Genomic DNA, 18,662 nt, shown 5'->3' on the forward strand with positions numbered 1-18,662 from the left:
AATAGTATCCTCTAACTCCCAGGTTGTTGCAAGACTCAAATGAAGTAATATTAGAACGTGCTTTGCAAACCTTAGAGCATTATATAAATTCTAGCCATTAGTTACTATTACCTGCAAAATAGGTATAATAATAGCAGCTATCTTAAAAGGTTGTTGTGAAAATCTTCTGAGGGCATCACAAAAGTCTCAGTGCGTTTTGTATCTATAGGTCTATATAATTATAAAATGGCATAAAACTGCACCAAGACTTTTGGGATGACATGCATGTGTAAAGCGCTTTGATATTTCTTAGCTATAGTTCTTAATTATGATGAAATGAAATAACAGATAAAGAGCTTTGAAAACCTCACAGGGCCATGTAGATGTGATCTATTGCTAACATACATGTTTTGTGCAAATTTATCCCTAATCCCCTTCCTACTAACAAGCTAGGAAGACTTGAAAATATTTGCTGTCACTTCTAGCTAATCATCACAGTGGTTTTCTCACCAGTGGCCCATGTTCACATCCCTGCTTGAGGTATATCAGCAAAATCCATGATCTACACACATGCTGGAAAGTTGAATTTTGAATCCCCTTTCTCTGCTGTCCTCCTTTCCTCTTGCATTAACCCCATCCCTCACATTTCAACAGCTGTCAGGCAAACTTTGCTGCTCTTTTGACATCCTATACTCCTGGTGAGTTGACTTTCCATCTTCGCCGCAACTCTGTCACTGCCTTTTGTCCCTTCTTTCTGATTGCATCTGGTTCCTGTAAATCAATCCCAGATGAAACTACATAAGCCTGCCCTAACAGGCATCCACCCATGTCATCCATCATGATCAGATTCGCCGAAGCTGAACATTGCCCTCGATTAGGTTGGGATTCACCAGAAGTGACTTGGGCTTAATTAGAGCCTCATGTTTACAATGACCAACTGTCTCTGCACCTTTGACCCCTGTCTGTTGTCTAAATCCCTAACCTATGGTTTAGGCTCGCTCCTCCTCCACCAGGTTGTTTCAGGATGAAATTTTTGGGCCTATAGAGATTGATGCTTCAGTATGGGAGAGATCTCAAAGAACTCACCCTAAAGCGGGCCTTGGCATCCGAGCTCCTTAGGGAGTCAGGGCATGTGACAGTGCTGCTGCTTAAGAAGGAGTGGAATTTAAGAATATATCGAAGGACCGAGCTGCATCCATTGGCTCAATGCTGCTTCAAAAATTCTTAAAGCCAAACAAATAGAGATAGAAGGATGAAAAGGTTTATTTCAGAGTCAAATTATATTAATTTTTGGTGTCGGTTGAAGAGTCTGATCTTTCTAGTGTTACATGGTATCTTCTGATTGTATTTAATCCCTAAGAACAAGACAGACGGAGAGATATGACAGGAAGGAGGAGAAATGGGGGGGGAGGGACTGACAGAGAGACAGAGACAGACAGAGAAAGAGACAGAGACACACACAGAGGCAGAGACAGACAGAAACTATAAACTTACTTACATATGGTGTCATTCCTTTCAGTTCTTGGCTCAAAGCAAACTGGAAATTTTTCTTTCTTGTTTATTTGTTCCCATGTCTTTGACCTACTCTCAGTGAGCAGCCAGATTGAGACTTTATTGGTATAGCAAACTCGCCATGAGGAAATATGCAATTGTGTACACACACATAAGCGTACTGTCCACATACACACATGTATATACATGCATATACATGCATATGTGCAACTAGGTGGCTCAGTGGATGGGCCTGGAGTAAGGAAGATTCATCTTTGTGAGTTCAAATCAGACCCTTACTAGCTGTGTGACCCTGGGTAAGCCACTTCCCCCTGTTTGCCTCAGTTCCTCATCTGCCAAATGAGCTGGAGAAGGAAGTGGTAAATCACTCCAGTATCTCTGCCAAGAAAACCCCAAATGGAGATACGGAGAGTCAGACACGACTGAAAGAACTGAATAACAAGTACCTACATATCTACATGCACCATAAACACACATACACGTGGTAGTTTTAAGATTTGAGTCCCTTACTGATGCTGCAGCCAGCTGTCTCTCTACTGCACTATGCGTCCTCTCATACTCATTCCAATACCTCTCACCACACCTATACATGCAACCATACATATGGATTTACAAATCAATGCATATGTATATGAGGAGACTGTGTTTAGATTAAAGGGAGCATAGATTTAAAACTGTCTGAGTGATGATTCTGTTCTTCTTATAGAAGGTTAATAAGTGTTCATTGACTTGATTTGATATAATTCTCCTAGGTTCTAGCTTATCAATATAATTTTGTTTCTCATATCATCTCTTAGAAGTGTCTGGATCACTTGTACTTTAATGTTCATATTAAATATTTACATAATTCAATTTAATAAGCATTTATTTCATGTCTGCCATGTGTCAAACACTATGCTAGGGGATTACAGTAGAAAGAAAAAATAAATGAAACTGCCCTAGCCCTCAAGGAATTTAAAATCCTTTTGGGAGGAATAATGTATAAAGTCAAACAAATATAAATAATATGCACAATAAATTCAAGAAAGAAAAATTGGGGGGAGACTGTGAATGGAACCCTTTCAACTGGTGTGACCAGAAAGATCCTTATTAGGGAAGTGACATTTAGCTGGGCCTTGAGGGGAGCTAAGGATTCCAAAAGGAGGGAATAAAAGAGGAGTGAATTCTAGACATGGTGGACAGCCTGTGCAGAAATGGGAGAGGAAATGTACTCTATAGAGAAAAGCCAATAGCTCATGTGACGACGTGAGCTACCTGTCATCTCATTTAAGACAGCTCTTTAGGATTACCAATCATAGTATTAAGACTTGCCTTTGTTGATTTATTTGCTTTTTTTTCCCCTTCAGGGTCTCCTGCCCTCACTGGCACTGGCACTGTGAATGTTATGGTCGATGATGTCAATGACAATGTCCCTACCTTTGCCCACAAGATGTACTCTGCTACCATTTCAGAAGATGCCCCGACTGGATCAGATGTGCTGCTTGTGAATGCCTCAGATACGGATGCCTCGACAAATGCAGTCATCAGGTAGGATGCCTTTCCATTGGTCATGTGATGGTCTCTGTTCTGGTATATGTTTAACAACCAGCTCCTGGGGAAAAATGTGCACAATTCTTTTAAGTTTAACCTGGTTTATTAACATTTTTCTATCACTTTCTTAAATCTGGAAAATCAGCAAACAATAAATTAAGCCCTGATTTGTAATGTTTGCTGATTTCTGAAGCATAAATAGCCACACAGAAACTTTAACAGTTGACTTTCAGGTTTGAGCTGACTCCAATTGTTTATCACCAATTGCTCTCTACTTCTGAGCAAATAAGTGTCTTATCCTCATTAGAATGAAAGCCCAGGTCATACATAATCTTTTAAACATAACTTCATGGACATTGATCACTGTATCTTGGTAAATCATTGAATTTCCAAGTTGAAAGGTACCTCAGAAGTCATCAAGACCAGCTCATACCTGAACAAGAATCCTCTGAAAAGATCTCTGCTGAGCGGTCCTCCAACCTTGGCTTGAAGTTCTCCAGTGAGGGAAACCCACTACCTCCTGAAGTGGCTCATTTCACTTTTCCATAACTAATTGGTAGTTGCATTTATTTGTATACCCGACATTTAATACAATGCTAGTCACATAATGAGAACTTAATAAATGTTTATTGATTGACTGACCTCAAGTCTCAATCTAACTGTCATCTGGCTAGAAATCAATTCCAGCCATTTTTTATTCCTGCTCTTTGGGGTAAGGAAGAAAAAGTCTAATCCTTCCACCATACAGCTCTTGACAATATCTGAAGGTGTCTAACATGTCCTACCTTTCGCTAACCCACTTCCCAGTACCACCAAGACTTTTCTTCTCCAGATGAACCATGCTTTATTCCTCCAATTAATCTTCCTGTTGTCTGATCTTGAAGCCCTTTAGATTACCCTCCTCTGAATGTTCTATAGCTTATCATACTTTTCCCTAAATGGCTTTGGATTAGCTGGATGTTAACAAAGCACATTCTTTTCCAGAGAAAAACCAAAGGGCCAGTTTCTCCTCTAGATTACTACTAGCACCAATATAACTTTAAGATTTGCAAAATGTGATTGCATTTGCTATATTGGATTCCTGTTCAGTGGGAAAGTATAATCATCATAAAACATGAGCTAAATGTGGAGGGATATTTAATAAATTCAATTCAATTAAGCCGGCATTAATTAATCACCCCAATGTATGGAAGACCCTATGCTAAGCACTGGGGATTCAAAGGCATAATGGAGAATAGTCTTTACCCTCAAGGAGCTTACAATCTAATGTATGTTAATCAATAAGCGTTGATTAATGTCCTCCTATGTGCCAGACCCTTTGTTAAATTCTGGGGATACAGTGAAAGGCAAAAGAAAGCCCTTCCTTCAAGAAGCTCACAATCTAATGAGAGAGACAATATGCAAAACAGTATGTACACACAAGCTAAACAGGATAAAGAGGAAATGATCAACAGAAGGAAGAAATTACAATTCTGGAGTATTGAGAAAAGTGCATATAATCATCATTTCTGCCTCAGTTGTGCCCAACTCTTTGTGAGCCCATTTGGGGTTTTCTTGGCAAATATCCTACAGCGTTGTGCTATTTCCTTCTCCAGCTCATTTTATAGATGGGAAAACTGAAGCAAACATGACTTGCCAAAGTCACCCAGTTAGTACATTTCTGAGGCCAGAGTTGAACTCTGAGTCTTCTAGCTCTAGGCTCAACATTCCACTGCATCACCTAGCTTCCCTGTATATAACATGCAGATAAGCAAATATAGGGATTATGAGTAGGGATCAGGAAAGGCTTCCCATAAGAGGTTTTTGTCTGAACTGAGCCTTGAAGAAAGCAAAGAATTCTAAGAGATGGAGATGAGAAAGGGGGGCATTCAAGGCATGTAGGTTGCTATTCACAAAGACTCAGAGGCAGAAGAAATAATATAAAAAGAATAACTCATCAGAGCCCTTATTAACAGGCTTTAAATGTCGACTAAAGTTTTGTGACATTAATTAACACATTTAATGGGGTTACAGCTCCTTTGAAGCAGACTGGCTTAGTCATATTGAAAGGGTTGAATCAAGGAACATTTCTGTGTCTTTGGTCACAGATCATAATTAACATCATCATAATGAAAAGGTTATCCTTAAGGAGTCCAGATATAATTCAGATCATTCAAGGGAATGATAGAAACTGCAACACAGCCCTATAGACTAAAAACTCTTAGCACCTACTGAATACATAACAAGACACAATCCAGTGGCTAGAATCATACATCACTATCTTTCAAAAACTGATAAGAAATTCCTATACTACAGACACAGACAAAATATATCCCTAAAAATAAACTATACTTGAACTGGACCTTTACTACTGATAGAATTCATGCCCATGGTGACCTGGACATCACAATGATCCATGAAAATTTTAGAAGAATATTTTAATAGGTATCACCAGGCCAAATACTCAATGTGGAATGTAAATCTTGCAAAATAACCTAACAGAAGAAATTAAAACCATGTGGGAGCAGGATATGGTACATGTCATCCCATCATCCTGTATGATACTAAATGAATCCTAAAAATGTTTTCAATGAAACAATAGAAGTTGTATGCACATCCTTATATTTTTATTCAAATGCAAAAAAGTAGTCATTTTATCCTCCTGTGCAGATGTTCAGTGAGCATTCAACACAAAAAAGTAATAGCAGCATGGAAACCCAATGCTCGCTAATTTCCATTTAGTCCTCATCAAACTAGATAAGAAGAATGAGATGATTCCAATAATAATAAGAGTAATGATAATAATAGTTTTTATTTACATAATGCCATAATGTTTGCAGAGTTTTACATCCATTATCTCATTTGTATGAGCTATTTTTATGTGCGTTGGCTAATATAATTTTATTCTTTTTTCCCCTTATAGCTGTTAGTCACAAAATTCCAATATTTAAATAGCACTTTAAAGTCTCCAAACCAGTTTATATATCTTACCTTGTTTAACCTCCTAACAATCATATGACATAGTACTGCAGATATTATCTCTATTTTAAAAATTTTGAAACTAAGATTCAGTGTGGTTGTAACTTACCTACCCGTACACATGCACACAGAGTCAATCAATCATATATGAAGCACCTACTATGCATCAGATAGGTGGGAGGGGATACAAAGACAAAAATAGAATAGTTGTCCTCAATAAGCTTACATTCTATCTAGGAAAACCCCTTAGTGCTGCAGGGTAGGGGTAGGATTTGAATCCTGGCCTTCCTAACTCCAGATCCAATACTCTAGTACAACTTGTTTAGGCTGTTATCTACCCTCAAGTACGAATGTCTTCCATGTTTACTGCACTGAAGCTAAATAGTTTAAGGACATATGACCTACCCCTGTATGCTATAAGCAAGTAGTCAGTTATCATTTGTTAATCCATGATGAGCCAGTGAACTGGTTATATTGGGATAGCCCAAGTTGGTTAGGAATGCAAAGTAATATCCCTGGAGATGGAAGCGTTAGGCTACAATGGGGTTCTCAGACTCTTTTCTGTGTTGGCAGGTCTAATGTGGTTCAGTACTTGTGGTTTCACAGTTTCCTGGATTACTTGAGCTTTAAATTTTACATTTGAATTTATCGAGACATGCTATAGCCAGGCAGGAGGTTGACTGAAGTGATGCCTGCAAGAAAGTTCCCTGAAGAAACACAGCAGCCACCATCTCTTTCTGCTACTGTCTCATTTCCTTGTGAAATCATTCTCTGGGTTCATAAAGCTGCCTGGGGTATGAATGGACATGAAGTGTATTAAAGTACAGAGATTCCCCACCTCAAACTTCATGCCCACCTCATCGTGAGATGAGCTGAGCAAAATCTCCTCTCACTTCTGGGTTAGCTTTCCGTGTTACAATTTCAAATGGAAACTTTCAGGCTTGGACTAAAGTAACTGCAACTGGTAACATCCAATGAACTCTCACGGCCATTTCAAATAGTGTAAGAACATGAACAATCACTTACAAACAAGACAGGGTGGAACAGTATATGAAGCCAAGAGAAGTTCGATCTCTCTCCTTCCCCTTCCCTCTTCTTTCCGCCTGTGAGAGGGGGGAGCAGGGCAGAAAGTGATCAGACAGCTAAAGTGGAGTGTATATATGGGAGCTCCAAGAAAATTTCAAAGAATGTAGGGGGAAGACAGGTAGTGTAGGCTAGGTTCTTATAATCTCATTAACCGCTCCCTCCAAATCAAGTAGTCTGCTCACCCTCTAGTCCACTCTTGCTGGCCTACTATTCTCTACTTCTATTCATGCATTACCAAGCCATGAGTTCTTGATTCTACTTGCTTTCCCTGTTATTCTGTTTCAAGGTCAGCTTCTACCTCACTCCCATGTCCTGCTGAGGCAGCAAGAAAAGCCTGGAGTTTTCCCTGTCTTCTCTGCCTCTCAGTCTGACTTCTTTGCATTTCAACTGCACAACTTGTCAGCAAAAGGAAGTTCCCCCGAGGTCAAAAGCCTTGAAAATCTGAGAGATTCTGGGTAATGCCAGTGGCATTCCTGACCCACCAAATCTCCATAGTGACATTCTAGAGTTAGGAGTTATACCTCAAAACTGAAAAAGCCAAAATGAGACTATGTGCTTCCTCCTGATGCCAATCAAAAGATGTTAGTTTGATTTTATTTACCAAAAATAGTATTCCTTTCTGTATTTCATTTTGTTTTATTAAGTACATTATTATTGTTGAAGCAAACCTTTTCCTGCATAGACATAATGAAGACAATAAGTGGTAGTGGCAGCTTCAGCATTACCCACTGTGGGCTGATGAATTCTTCGGGGAATTCAAAATGACTTTACATTAGTTATTAATGCTGCTTAACTCAGTCCTGCAGAAAACAGCCCAGAATGATGTGGTCAAAAATGGCCTTCTCATTTCTTCCACTTTTCTTCTTCTAAAGGATATGAACTTTTAGAATTGAACAGTATTGGAGTAAAATACTAAAGAGCATGACAGAATGGTACTCTCAGACTCTAATGGATCTGAAATCTCACTAAGACATTTTTACAACCCATCCATATCTGTCTATCCCACGTGACTCCTGTCCATATCCTCTCAGCATTATGCCCCGAGGAGTCTACCCAACATGGTGACGGCTTTCTCTTTTTCTCTTCACATCACAAGTATACCTGTGGTGCTCATAGACTATCACTTTATCCCTTAGTCTCAATCAGCCTATCTTTTCTGTACATGCAATTTCATTAATGATACAATTTACTCAGATTCTTCTGCTTAACCCTTATTTGTAGTGTGTTATCACTTGCTTACACACACCATGAATCCTCCCTTCCCTTCTTCCCTTCCCTTCCCTTCCCTTCCTTCCCTTCCCTTCCCTTCCCTTCCCTTCCCTTCCCTTCCCTTCCCTTCCCTTCCCTTCCCTTCCCTTCCCTTCCCTTCCCTTCCCTTCCCTTCCCTTCCCTTCCCTTCCCTTCCCTTCCCTTCCCTTCCCTTCCTCTAGGTCACTTTACATCCACTAGGCTGGAAGCACAGGAACCACTCATACACCTGGTTCCACTTTGGCATGGAAACTTTGACTTATTCTGTTTCTAACCTGGGCCAATTGGCCCCACTTTTCACAGGAACTCACCATAGAAGAATTTAATGTGGACACCTGATTGGTTTAGTCTGCTGTAGCTCAGAACTCCCACCCCCAAAAGATCCCCGAGCCTTAGCCTTCCCAGTGTCAGGGATTACTGGCATATGCTACCTCACCTGGCACTACAATTCTTATTTCTAACTATGGTAAAAGTAAAATAAAATGCCTGGGGCTAGGAATAATGCAACGCCTCGGAAACCATCCATACTTAACATTTATTTAAATGGACAATAATACAGTTTCTCAAATATCACCCACGTACTCCAAGAATTTATCTTTCAAAAGATTCATTTAAGTTGCTAAGTCTCGTGATGAAAATCAATGACACTACTGAGTGCTTGTGATGATGGAAGAAGATAGCTGCTGGTATGTACAAGACATATATAGAGGCTTGCCCTCCAGAAACTTAATAGATAATACAGAAGGTATATCACAGAACATGTACCCACCCAAGGAAGGAAGGAAGGAAAGGAGGAAGGGAAGGAAAGGAAGGAGGGAAGAGAAAAGGGAGAGGGGGAAGGAAGGGAGGAAGGAAAAAGAAAGAAAGAGAAAGTTTTGTTCGACAAAGAAAATGTAAAATCTGCTTGAGTTTTAATGAGCTACTACTTTATACATTTAAAATAGCTCAGAAATTTTATAATATTTATTTTTAAAAGACCCTTCAAGAGTAGATAGACATTGAAGGGTTATTTTTTTTAAAGTATGCCTACAAACATATATTAAAATATACTTTGTTAATTTAACAAAAGGGGCAGTGAAGTGGCACAGTAGATAGGGCACCAACCCTCCAATCAAGGGGACCTGAGTTCAAATCCAGCTTTACACAGTTATTAGCTATATGACCCTGGGCAAGTCACTTAACCCTGATTACTTAAAAAAAAAAAAGGAAAGAAATCTAACAAAACAACTACTAAGAAATCAATCTGGTACCTTTGAAAGAAATAGAAATGTTTAAATTGGTGGGGATTTTGGAAAAAATAAAATGAGCTCAGTTTTTGGACATATTTAGTCTGAGGTGTCTGTGAGACAGCCAGTTTGAAGAGTGATGATATGAGACTGAGAGATGGGTTGGCTATGTAGAACTGAGAGTCATAAGACAATAGTTGAATCCATGGAAACTGTTGTTTGCCAAAACTTAAAATATAGAGGAAGAAGAAAGAGGAAGAAGGCTTGGCAAAGAATTTTGGGGAGCCGCTACAGTTAGGGAACATGATATGGATCATGCGTCAGCAAAGGAGACTGAGGGTGGTGAGACAGATAGGAAGAAAAGTAGGTGAGAACAGAGGCGTGAAAATCCAGAGCACAGTGCATCCAAGAGCAGAGGGTTGCTCAACAGTGTCAGATAGAGTGCAGAGTGAAGTAGGATTCAGACTTCGAAAAGACAATCAGAGTTTTCAATGAAGAGAGAATCGTCAACTCCAGAGAGGGCAGTTTTGCTTAAATCAGGGTTTCTGTAAGGCTCAAATAAAATCATGTCTGAAAAGCATTTTGTAAACTTCAAATACTTTGAGGTCAGGTCATGAGGAGCTTTAAATGCCAAACAGAGGACTCTGCTTTACAAATGAGGAAAGCAAAGCGCCCCAGGAGGATGCCCCAAACCATTCCACTAGTAGAGGTAGAGTTAGGGATGGGAATTTTCCTTCAGAACACCTTCTAATACAGCACAACATTTTTGCATAAAGACATGTACGGAGTGCCTAATACACTAGGCTTCTTGAAAATAATTAGCTGATAATGTTTTTTGATAATAGGGTTTTTATGGGAGATTAATGGACCTTGAAGGAGTGCATCTTCATTTATCCAGTGAGTCATTAAACCTCTCAAATGGCTCTGGGCTATGTCATGCTTATCACTATCTTAATTTTAAAATAGCTCAAAACAACCCTCTAGCATTGGCTTGGCTTCATTCTTTCCCTCAGACTCATTTGTAAACAGAATAGCCTGCTGTGCTATTTACAGCACATGAGCTCTGATTAGACCTTGATCTTGTCATTAGAGCTTGTGATGAAAGTTATAATGCAGCATAGCATCTTTTTCTGTCTCCTTAAAATTATTGGGCAGTTTCCAAATCTATATCATATTGTACTGTAAAAGTGTTCACAGAGTCAAAATCCCACCGGGGCCATATCTCCTTTCTTAGAGCCTTGATCACCAAGAGGGGAGAGGGATCAGGGGACTAGCACATTACTGGCAAGAACCCAAGTTTTATTAAGCAGTTAATACTCTTCTGGATTTGTTATCTCATCAGTGCAGAGTGAAGGGAGAAGTTTATAATCTTCTTGGTTTATGATTGTAGCAAAAGTAATATAATATCCATCCCAGAGACGAATCACTAGCTACAATAATTGTAACAAGGACTGGCATTGTCATAACTCTTTGAAGTTGGAAGTAGAACATGTATAGTCCCTTTTATTTGTGTCCCCACCAGGTAGCACAGTACCTGATGCCTAGTAGATGCTTTATATATCCTTGATGACTGACTGATTGGTCTTGTCATCTCTCGCGGATTCAGACTAAAAGGCATGTGAATAACAAGCAAGACACTTGAGAGCCTGTGAAATAGGAAGAAACATTTACTTGGACAAGTAGAAAGAAAGAAAAAGTCAAGGGAATGACACCTTGCCACCTGTCTATTTTAAGATGTCATTATAGCCATTTCTTGAATCTTGAAGATTGGTGGTTTCCTTCTTTACTCTTTTTCAAGGTTTTTTTCCATGCTCTATGAACTACCTGTCTGGATGGAACAGTGATTTTTTTCTTGAATGATGAAGAGAAAAAAAATCACCTTCAATCGAAAGGTGTCCGTTTTAAATAAGACCTTAATTAAGCAATCTGATTAATATGAAAATATGTGTGAAGATGTTTGATCTTTCTTGAAAATAAGAAGTCAATGGAAAGATGACAAGTGAGGGAGCTAGCAATCAGTAATCTGTGTGAATATATAATGCTTTCCACTGCCTAGGCAATCAATGTGGTAATTAGAAGGCTTTGTCGTTGAAGCATGAGGATTGAATGCATCTTCTCTAGCGTTGGTATACCTGGTGTTGAATAGGGATAGAGATTGGCATATGATTTCACTGGTATGGGGATCTCCATGAATGAAGGAATTCACTTCACCAGTGCAGGTTGGGACTTTTTCTGTAAATTATAATCTTAGAGAACTGCCTACTGCACTGAGAAGGTTAAGTGACTTGCCCAGAGTCACACAGTCACTATGTGTGTCCTGAGGTTTCAGAAATGGCACTTGAACCCAGGTCTTCCTGGTTTGAGGTCAGCACTTTTTCATTACACTGAAAAACAATTTATTTTAATTTAAGAAATGTTTTATTTGAATTCAGAGTTACAAACCATATATTTCATCTAGTCATTAATTTATGGATACATGCTTACATTTAGTCTAATTTTATTAAATTTGTTTAATAAACTCACTTGAAAAGGTCTTCAATGTATCATCTCTTTCTTAGAATTATTTTTCTTATACTCATAGTCTTTGCTTGTATGACATTCCTTATGTGTTAAACCACTTATAATTTGTCCAGTAGTTTCCACTTCCTATACCCATTTAAGAACCATGCTAAAATTATTTTTTAACCCTTATCTATGATTTCATCAATTGGGATAGGGGTGGGGAGGAAACTCATTATGGAAATTCCCTGTCTAGATCAAATCAGCAACTCATCTGTAATTTGTTGCCTACAAAGTTCCCTGGGACACTGAGTAGGAAAGTGACTTGGTGAGGATCAAATAATTAACATTTGTTGGAGGCAGGACTTAAACCCAGGTCCTCTAGACTCCACAGGGCCTTTATTGTTGAAGAAATTATGTGACAACTGTGCTTCTTTTTCTCCCCTTGTTCTTCAGCTATAGACTCATTGGCGGAAATTCCCAATTCACAATAAATCCATCTACAGGACAGATCATCACCAGTGCCCTATTGGACAGAGAGACAAAAGAAAACTATACGTTGATAGTAGTTTCCAGTGATGGTGGAGTCCCAGAACCCCTTTCCAGTTCCACCAGTGTCTCTGTCACTGTGACAGACGTCAATGATAACCCACCAAGATTCCAACATCATCCCTATGTTACTCACATCCCATCACCTACTCCTTCAGGTAATCCAATGATATAACCCAGTGAAATTAGAAAATGGATGATACTGCATCAACATTGTAGTTTATTTTAATTCAGCAAGATTGTGTATTTGAAAACACAATGGCTTTCAAAATTATTTGAATCCTTGGGCAGGAGAACAATTTTTCATTTAGGCCATATTTTGTGGACAGCTAAGTGTTCTGAGATAGTCTTCTAGAAGCTTTGATTCCCAAGGACCTCCTCTTACTCCTCTCTGCATCTTTCAAAGAGACATCAAAAATGGTCATCTAACGGCCTGTGTAGACTCAGGCTTCTTCCTGTATAATAAAGGCAAAAGTGACTTTTTGGAAAATAGGTACATAACTTTTGTTAACATCTAATGTGGAGAATGTGGGCCAGCATAATGCATTCCTTCCACATTAAGATGTATTGTAGTCATTGGAGCCCAGGATAAAGATCCATTATCCTTCCTCAGTACAAAGGGAAGGGTTAAGTTCAAGGAGGCAATGCAATAGTTTGCTCTCCCAATGACATTTTGCCTTTAAAATATTCGATTTGTGTAGCATCGGTAGTGACTCTAGTCTCTCTTTTGTAGGTTCATTTGTCTTTTCCGTCACTGTCACCGATCCTGACACTGGGCCCAATTCTGAACTCCATTATTCCCTTACCGGCAGAAACTCTGAAAAATTCCACATTGACCCCTTGCGTGGTGCAATTATGGCAGCTGAACTCCTAAATACAGCGTCAGAAATAACATTTTTTGTACATGTGAAAGATGGTGGCTTATCTCCAAAGATGGACTCAACAACAGTGACTGTCCGTTTTGGGAATATGGGTGATTTCCCCAAAATTCGAGCTAAACAACAAACGTTTCTGTTCCCTGAAAGTCAACCGGTTGGCACTCTCATTACCACCATTACTGGGTCTTCCTCCAGAGGGGAACCTTTGTCCTATTTTATTGCGAGTGGCAATCTTGGAGGTGCATTCCACATTGACCAACTGACTGGACAAGTCTCCATCAGTCAACAGCTGGACTTTGAAACAGTGCAGAAATATGTGGTGTGGATAGAGGCCAGGGATGCAGGCTTCCCTCCTTTCTCATCATATGAGAAACTAGCTATAGCAGTTCTAGATGTCAATGACAACTCACCAGTGTTCAAGGATGACCCATTTGTTGCAGAGATATTAGAAAATCTTTCCCCTCGCACAATACTTACTGTCTCTGCGATAGATAAAGACAGCGGCCCCAGTGGGCAGTTAGAGTACAGCATAGTCAATGGTAATAGCGAAAATAGCTTCAGTATCCATCACAACACTGGAGAAATTAGAACTGTCAGGTCTTTGGATAGGGAAAAAGTGTCCCAGTATGTTCTCACAGTGAGATGTTCGGACAAAGGCACTCCTTCTCAGAGCACCACAGTGACAATCATCATCAATGTCTTGGATGAAAATGATAATGCCCCAAGATTCTCCCAAATCTTTACTGCCCCTGTACCTGAAAATGCCCCCCTTGGTTATACAGTGACACGAGTCACCACTTCAGATGAAGACATTGGTGTGAATGCTGTTAGCAGGTACTCTATAATAGATACGAGTCTTCCTTTTACCATCAACCCTAGCACAGGAGACATCATCATCAGTCGGCCTCTCAACCGGGAAGATACTGATCGTTACAGGATCAGAGTTTCTGCACACGACTCTGGATGGACGGTCAGCACAGATGTTGCTATCTTTGTGACAGATGTCAATGATAATGCCCCACGATTCAAGAAGCCATCCTACTACCTGGACTGTCCTGAGCTCACTGAAATTGGTGCCAAAGTGGCTCAGGTCTCTGCAACAGATCCTGATGAAGGGTCCAATGGTCAGGTTTTCTATTTCATTAAATCTCAATCTGAATTTTTTAGGATTAATGCCACCACAGGAGAAATTTTTAATAAGCAGTCCTTAAAATATCGAAATGTCACAGGTTCCAGTAATGTAAATATAAATAGACATAGTTTTATTGTGACTTCTTCAGACAGAGGAAGTCCTTCTTTGCTGAGTGAGACAACTGTTACCATTAATATTGTGGACAGTAATGATAATGCCCCTCGATTTCTTAATAGTAAATATTTCACTCCTGTTACCAAAAATGTAAGGGTTGGAACAAAGCTTATCAAAGTCACTGCCATAGATGATAAAGATTTTGGGGTGAATTCTGAAGTTGAATACTTCATTTCAAATGAAACCCCTGTGGAGAAATTCAAGTTGGACAGCACCACTGGGTGGGTTTCTGTTGCCTCTTCTCTGATGTCTGATTTAAACCAAAACTTTTTGATGACAGTCACTGCCAGGGACAAAGGGAACCCTCCACTTTCATCTCAAGCCACAGTTCAAATTGTTGTTACTGAGGAAAACTATCATAGCCCAGAGTTCTCTCAAAACCACGTGAGCGCAACAGTTCCTGAGAGCCAGAGTGTTGGTTCCATTATCAGAACTGTGTCTGCTCGTGATCGAGATGCGGCAATGAATGGCCTAATCACTTATCATATTTCTTCAGGAAATGAAGATGGCCTTTTCGCAATTAATGCTTCAACAGGTGCATTAACCCTAGCCAAAGCCCTAGACTATGAGCTGCACCAGAGACATGAAATGACAGTTAGTGCTACAGATGGAGGATGGATGGCACGGACCAGCTACTGCAGCGTCACTATTAATGTCCTTGATGTGAATGACAACTCTCCCGTATTCGTCCCAGAGGAGTATTCTCCCACCGTGTTGGAAAATGCCCCCAGTGGGACAACAGTCATGCGGCTCCATGCAACAGATTCTGATTCTGGCAGTAATGCTGCGATCGCGTACTCTTTGCAGTCTTCAGATAGTGACCTCTTTGTCATTGACCCCAACTCTGGAATCATTACTACTCAAGGATTCTTGGATTATGAAACCAAGCAGAGTTACCATCTTACAATCAAGGCCTTCAATGTCCCTGATGAAGAGAGGTACAGCTTCGCTACTGTGAACATCCAGTTGAAAGGAACCAATGAGTATGTACCACGCTTTGTTTCCAAACTTTATTATTTTGAAATCTCTGAGGCAGCATCCAAAGGGACTATCGTTGGAGAAGTGTTTGCTAGTGATCGTGACATGGGAGCTGATGGGGAGGTCCACTACCTGATTTTTGGTACTAGCAGAAAGAAAGGTTTCCAGATTAATTCAAGAACTGGGCAGATTTATGTTTCTGGAATTCTCGATCGAGAAAAAGAAGAGAGGATTTCTTTGAAAGTCCTGGCCAAAAATTCTGGGAGTATCCGTGGTGCAGATGTAGATGAAGTAAGTGTGAATATCACCATCCTCGATGCCAATGACCCACCTGTTTTTAGCCTGGAGATCTATCATGTACAGATCAGTGAAGGTGTGCCTATAGGAACACATGTGACCTTTGTAAGTGCCTTCGACTCAGACTCTGTGCCCAGCTGGAGCAGGTTTTCCTATTTTATTGGTTCAGGGAATGAAAATGGTGCCTTTTCCATTAACCCCCAGACAGGACAGATTACTGTGACTGCCGAGCTTGATCGAGAAACCCTTCCTGTCTATAACCTGACTGTCTTAGCTGTGGACCTGGGAACCCCCTCAGCTACAGGAAGTGCCTCCTTATTGGTAACCCTGGAAGATATCAATGACAATGGACCCACCTTATCCATCAGGGAAGGTGAGGTCATGGAAAACAAGCGTGCAGGAACTCTGGTGATGACCCTTCAGTCCACAGACCCTGATCTCCCTCCAAATCAAGGTCCCTTTACATATTATTTGCTTAGCACAGGGCCAGCCACCAGCTATTTTAGTCTCAGCACTTCAGGGGTTCTAACTACAACTAGAGAGATTGACAGAGAACAAATTGGTGACTTCTATCTATCAGTGATTACCAGAGACTCCGGCATTCCTCAGATGTCTTCCACAGGCACTGTCCATATCCGAGTCATGGACCAGAATGACAATCCATCTGAACCTAGAACAGTTGAAATCTTTGTTCATTATTTCAGTAACTTGTTCCCGGGTGGGATTTTAGGTAGTGTGAAGCCTCAAGATGCCAGATGTGCTGGATAGTTTTCATTGTTCCCTGACTTCTGGAGTAACGAGTCTCTTTAGCATTCCCAGTGGCACTTGTGATCTGAATTCCCAAGCCAGGTCCACAGATGGCACCTTTGACCTGACCGTCCTAAGTAATGATGGATTGCACAGTGCCGTCAGCAGTAACATCCGGGTCTTCTTTGCTGGGTTTAGCAATGCTACTGTGGACAACAGTATCCTCCTCCGCCTCAGTGTGCCAACAGTGAGGGATTTTCTGACCAATCACTACCTCCATTTCCTACGCATTGCCAGTTCCCAGTTGACAGGTCTTGGGACTGCTGTGCAGCTGTATGGAGCCTATGAAGAGAACAATAGGACCTTCCTGTTGGCCGCTGTGAAGAGAAATACTAACCAGTATGTGAATCCAAGTGGTGTGGCCACCTTCTTTGAGAGCATTAAGGACATCCTTCTCCGGCAAAGTGGAGTCAGGGTAGAGTCTGTTGACCACGATCCATGTGTCCATGGCCCTTGTCAGAATGGAGGGAGCTGTGTAAGGAGGCTGGCAGTGAGTCCTGCCATGAAGAGTCAGGAAAGTCTCCCAGTCATCATTGTCACCAACGAGCCTCTCCAGCCTTTCTTTTGTAAGTGTTTGCCAGGATACGCCGGGAGCTGGTGTGAGATGGACATTGATGAATGCCTGCCATCCCCCTGTCACAATGGTGGCACCTGCCACAATCTGGTGGGAGGCTTCTCTTGCAGCTGTCCCGAAGGTTTCACTGGACGGGCCTGTGAGCGAGATATCAATGAATGCCTACCCAACCCATGCAAGAATGGGGCCATCTGCCAGAATTTCCCTGGGAGCTTCAACTGTGTCTGCAAAGCTGGATTTACAGGTAGGCTCATCATGTTATTCAGAATTGATTTGAGAATTTAAAGACCTTTACACTGGTATTAAAGGGTTATGCTGGAAAGACTGCCATGCTTCCCCTCAGTCACAGGCCTATAGGGGAGAAGAACACAGAGAATGCATTCTGAAAAAAAAAAAAAACCATAGCTCTGAATTCACAGTCTAGAGTGTGTTGGGGTTTTTTTGATGTTTTTATTTATATATTTATTTATTTGTATTTATATATTTATAATTTATAATATTTATATATTATTTATTTATTTGATGTATTTATGTATTAATGTAGAAAGTGTCAAACTTTCTGGACTTCAGAACAAAAATACACTTACCTTGCTAGTGTAGAAGTGGAAGGTAGGATATGATAATAATAAAAATAAAATAATAAACGTATTATTATAATGCTTTAAGGTTTGAGAAGCACTTTACATATATCATCAGTATTTGATCCTCAATTATTAATCGCATTTTGCAGATGAGGAAAATATGTTAGTATTTTAAATCAACTGTATCTTATGACAGAAAGAGAGTGTGGAGTAGTGTCTGGATTGCTGTACTAGATATCAGGAAGTCCTGGATTCAAAACATGCCTCTTCTGCCATTCACTATGTTCAGAGTCACTTCAGGTCTCTGAGTCTCGGTTCCATTATCTGTAAAACAGAGGAGTTGGGCTGGATGGCCTGAGGTCCTTCTGGCTCTAAGCTCCAACTTGTCAACTTGGTTGTTGTGTCATGTCTGACTCTCTGTGACCCCCTTTGGGGTTTTCTTGGCAAAGACACTGGAGTGGTTTGCCATTTCCTTCTCCAGCTCATTTACAGATGAGGAAACTGAGGCACACAGGGCTAAACAAATGGGCCAGGGTCTCACAGCTAGTAAGTGTCTGAGGCCAGATTTGAACTTGGGCCCTCCTGCTTCCAGGCTTAGTGTTCTATCCACTGCACCAGCTATCTGCCCTAATTACTAACTTAGCTTTGTGAAAC

General features: G+C 40.4%; 1 protein-coding gene across 1 annotated transcript in view; it reads left to right on the forward strand.

Moving 5' to 3' along the window:
• FAT4 (FAT atypical cadherin 4) overlaps positions 1-16,912 on the forward strand; it is a 161,978-nt gene extending 145,066 nt beyond the window's left edge. Inside the window, exons 7-9 of the mRNA XM_021008304.2 lie at positions 2,838-3,018; positions 12,495-12,745; positions 13,321-16,912. Coding sequence (XP_020863963.2) covers positions 2,838-3,018; positions 12,495-12,745; positions 13,321-16,814 — 3,926 coding nt within the window. The 3' untranslated portion in view covers positions 16,815-16,912. The remainder of the gene's footprint in view (positions 1-2,837; positions 3,019-12,494; positions 12,746-13,320) is intronic.
• The last annotated feature ends 1,750 nt before the right edge of the window (positions 16,913-18,662 follow it).

This window comes from Phascolarctos cinereus, unplaced genomic scaffold, assembly GCF_003287225.1.
Source record: "Phascolarctos cinereus isolate Bilbo 61053 unplaced genomic scaffold, phaCin_HiC Scaffold_9;HRSCAF=440, whole genome shotgun sequence".
Lineage (NCBI taxonomy): Eukaryota > Metazoa > Chordata > Mammalia > Diprotodontia > Phascolarctidae > Phascolarctos > Phascolarctos cinereus.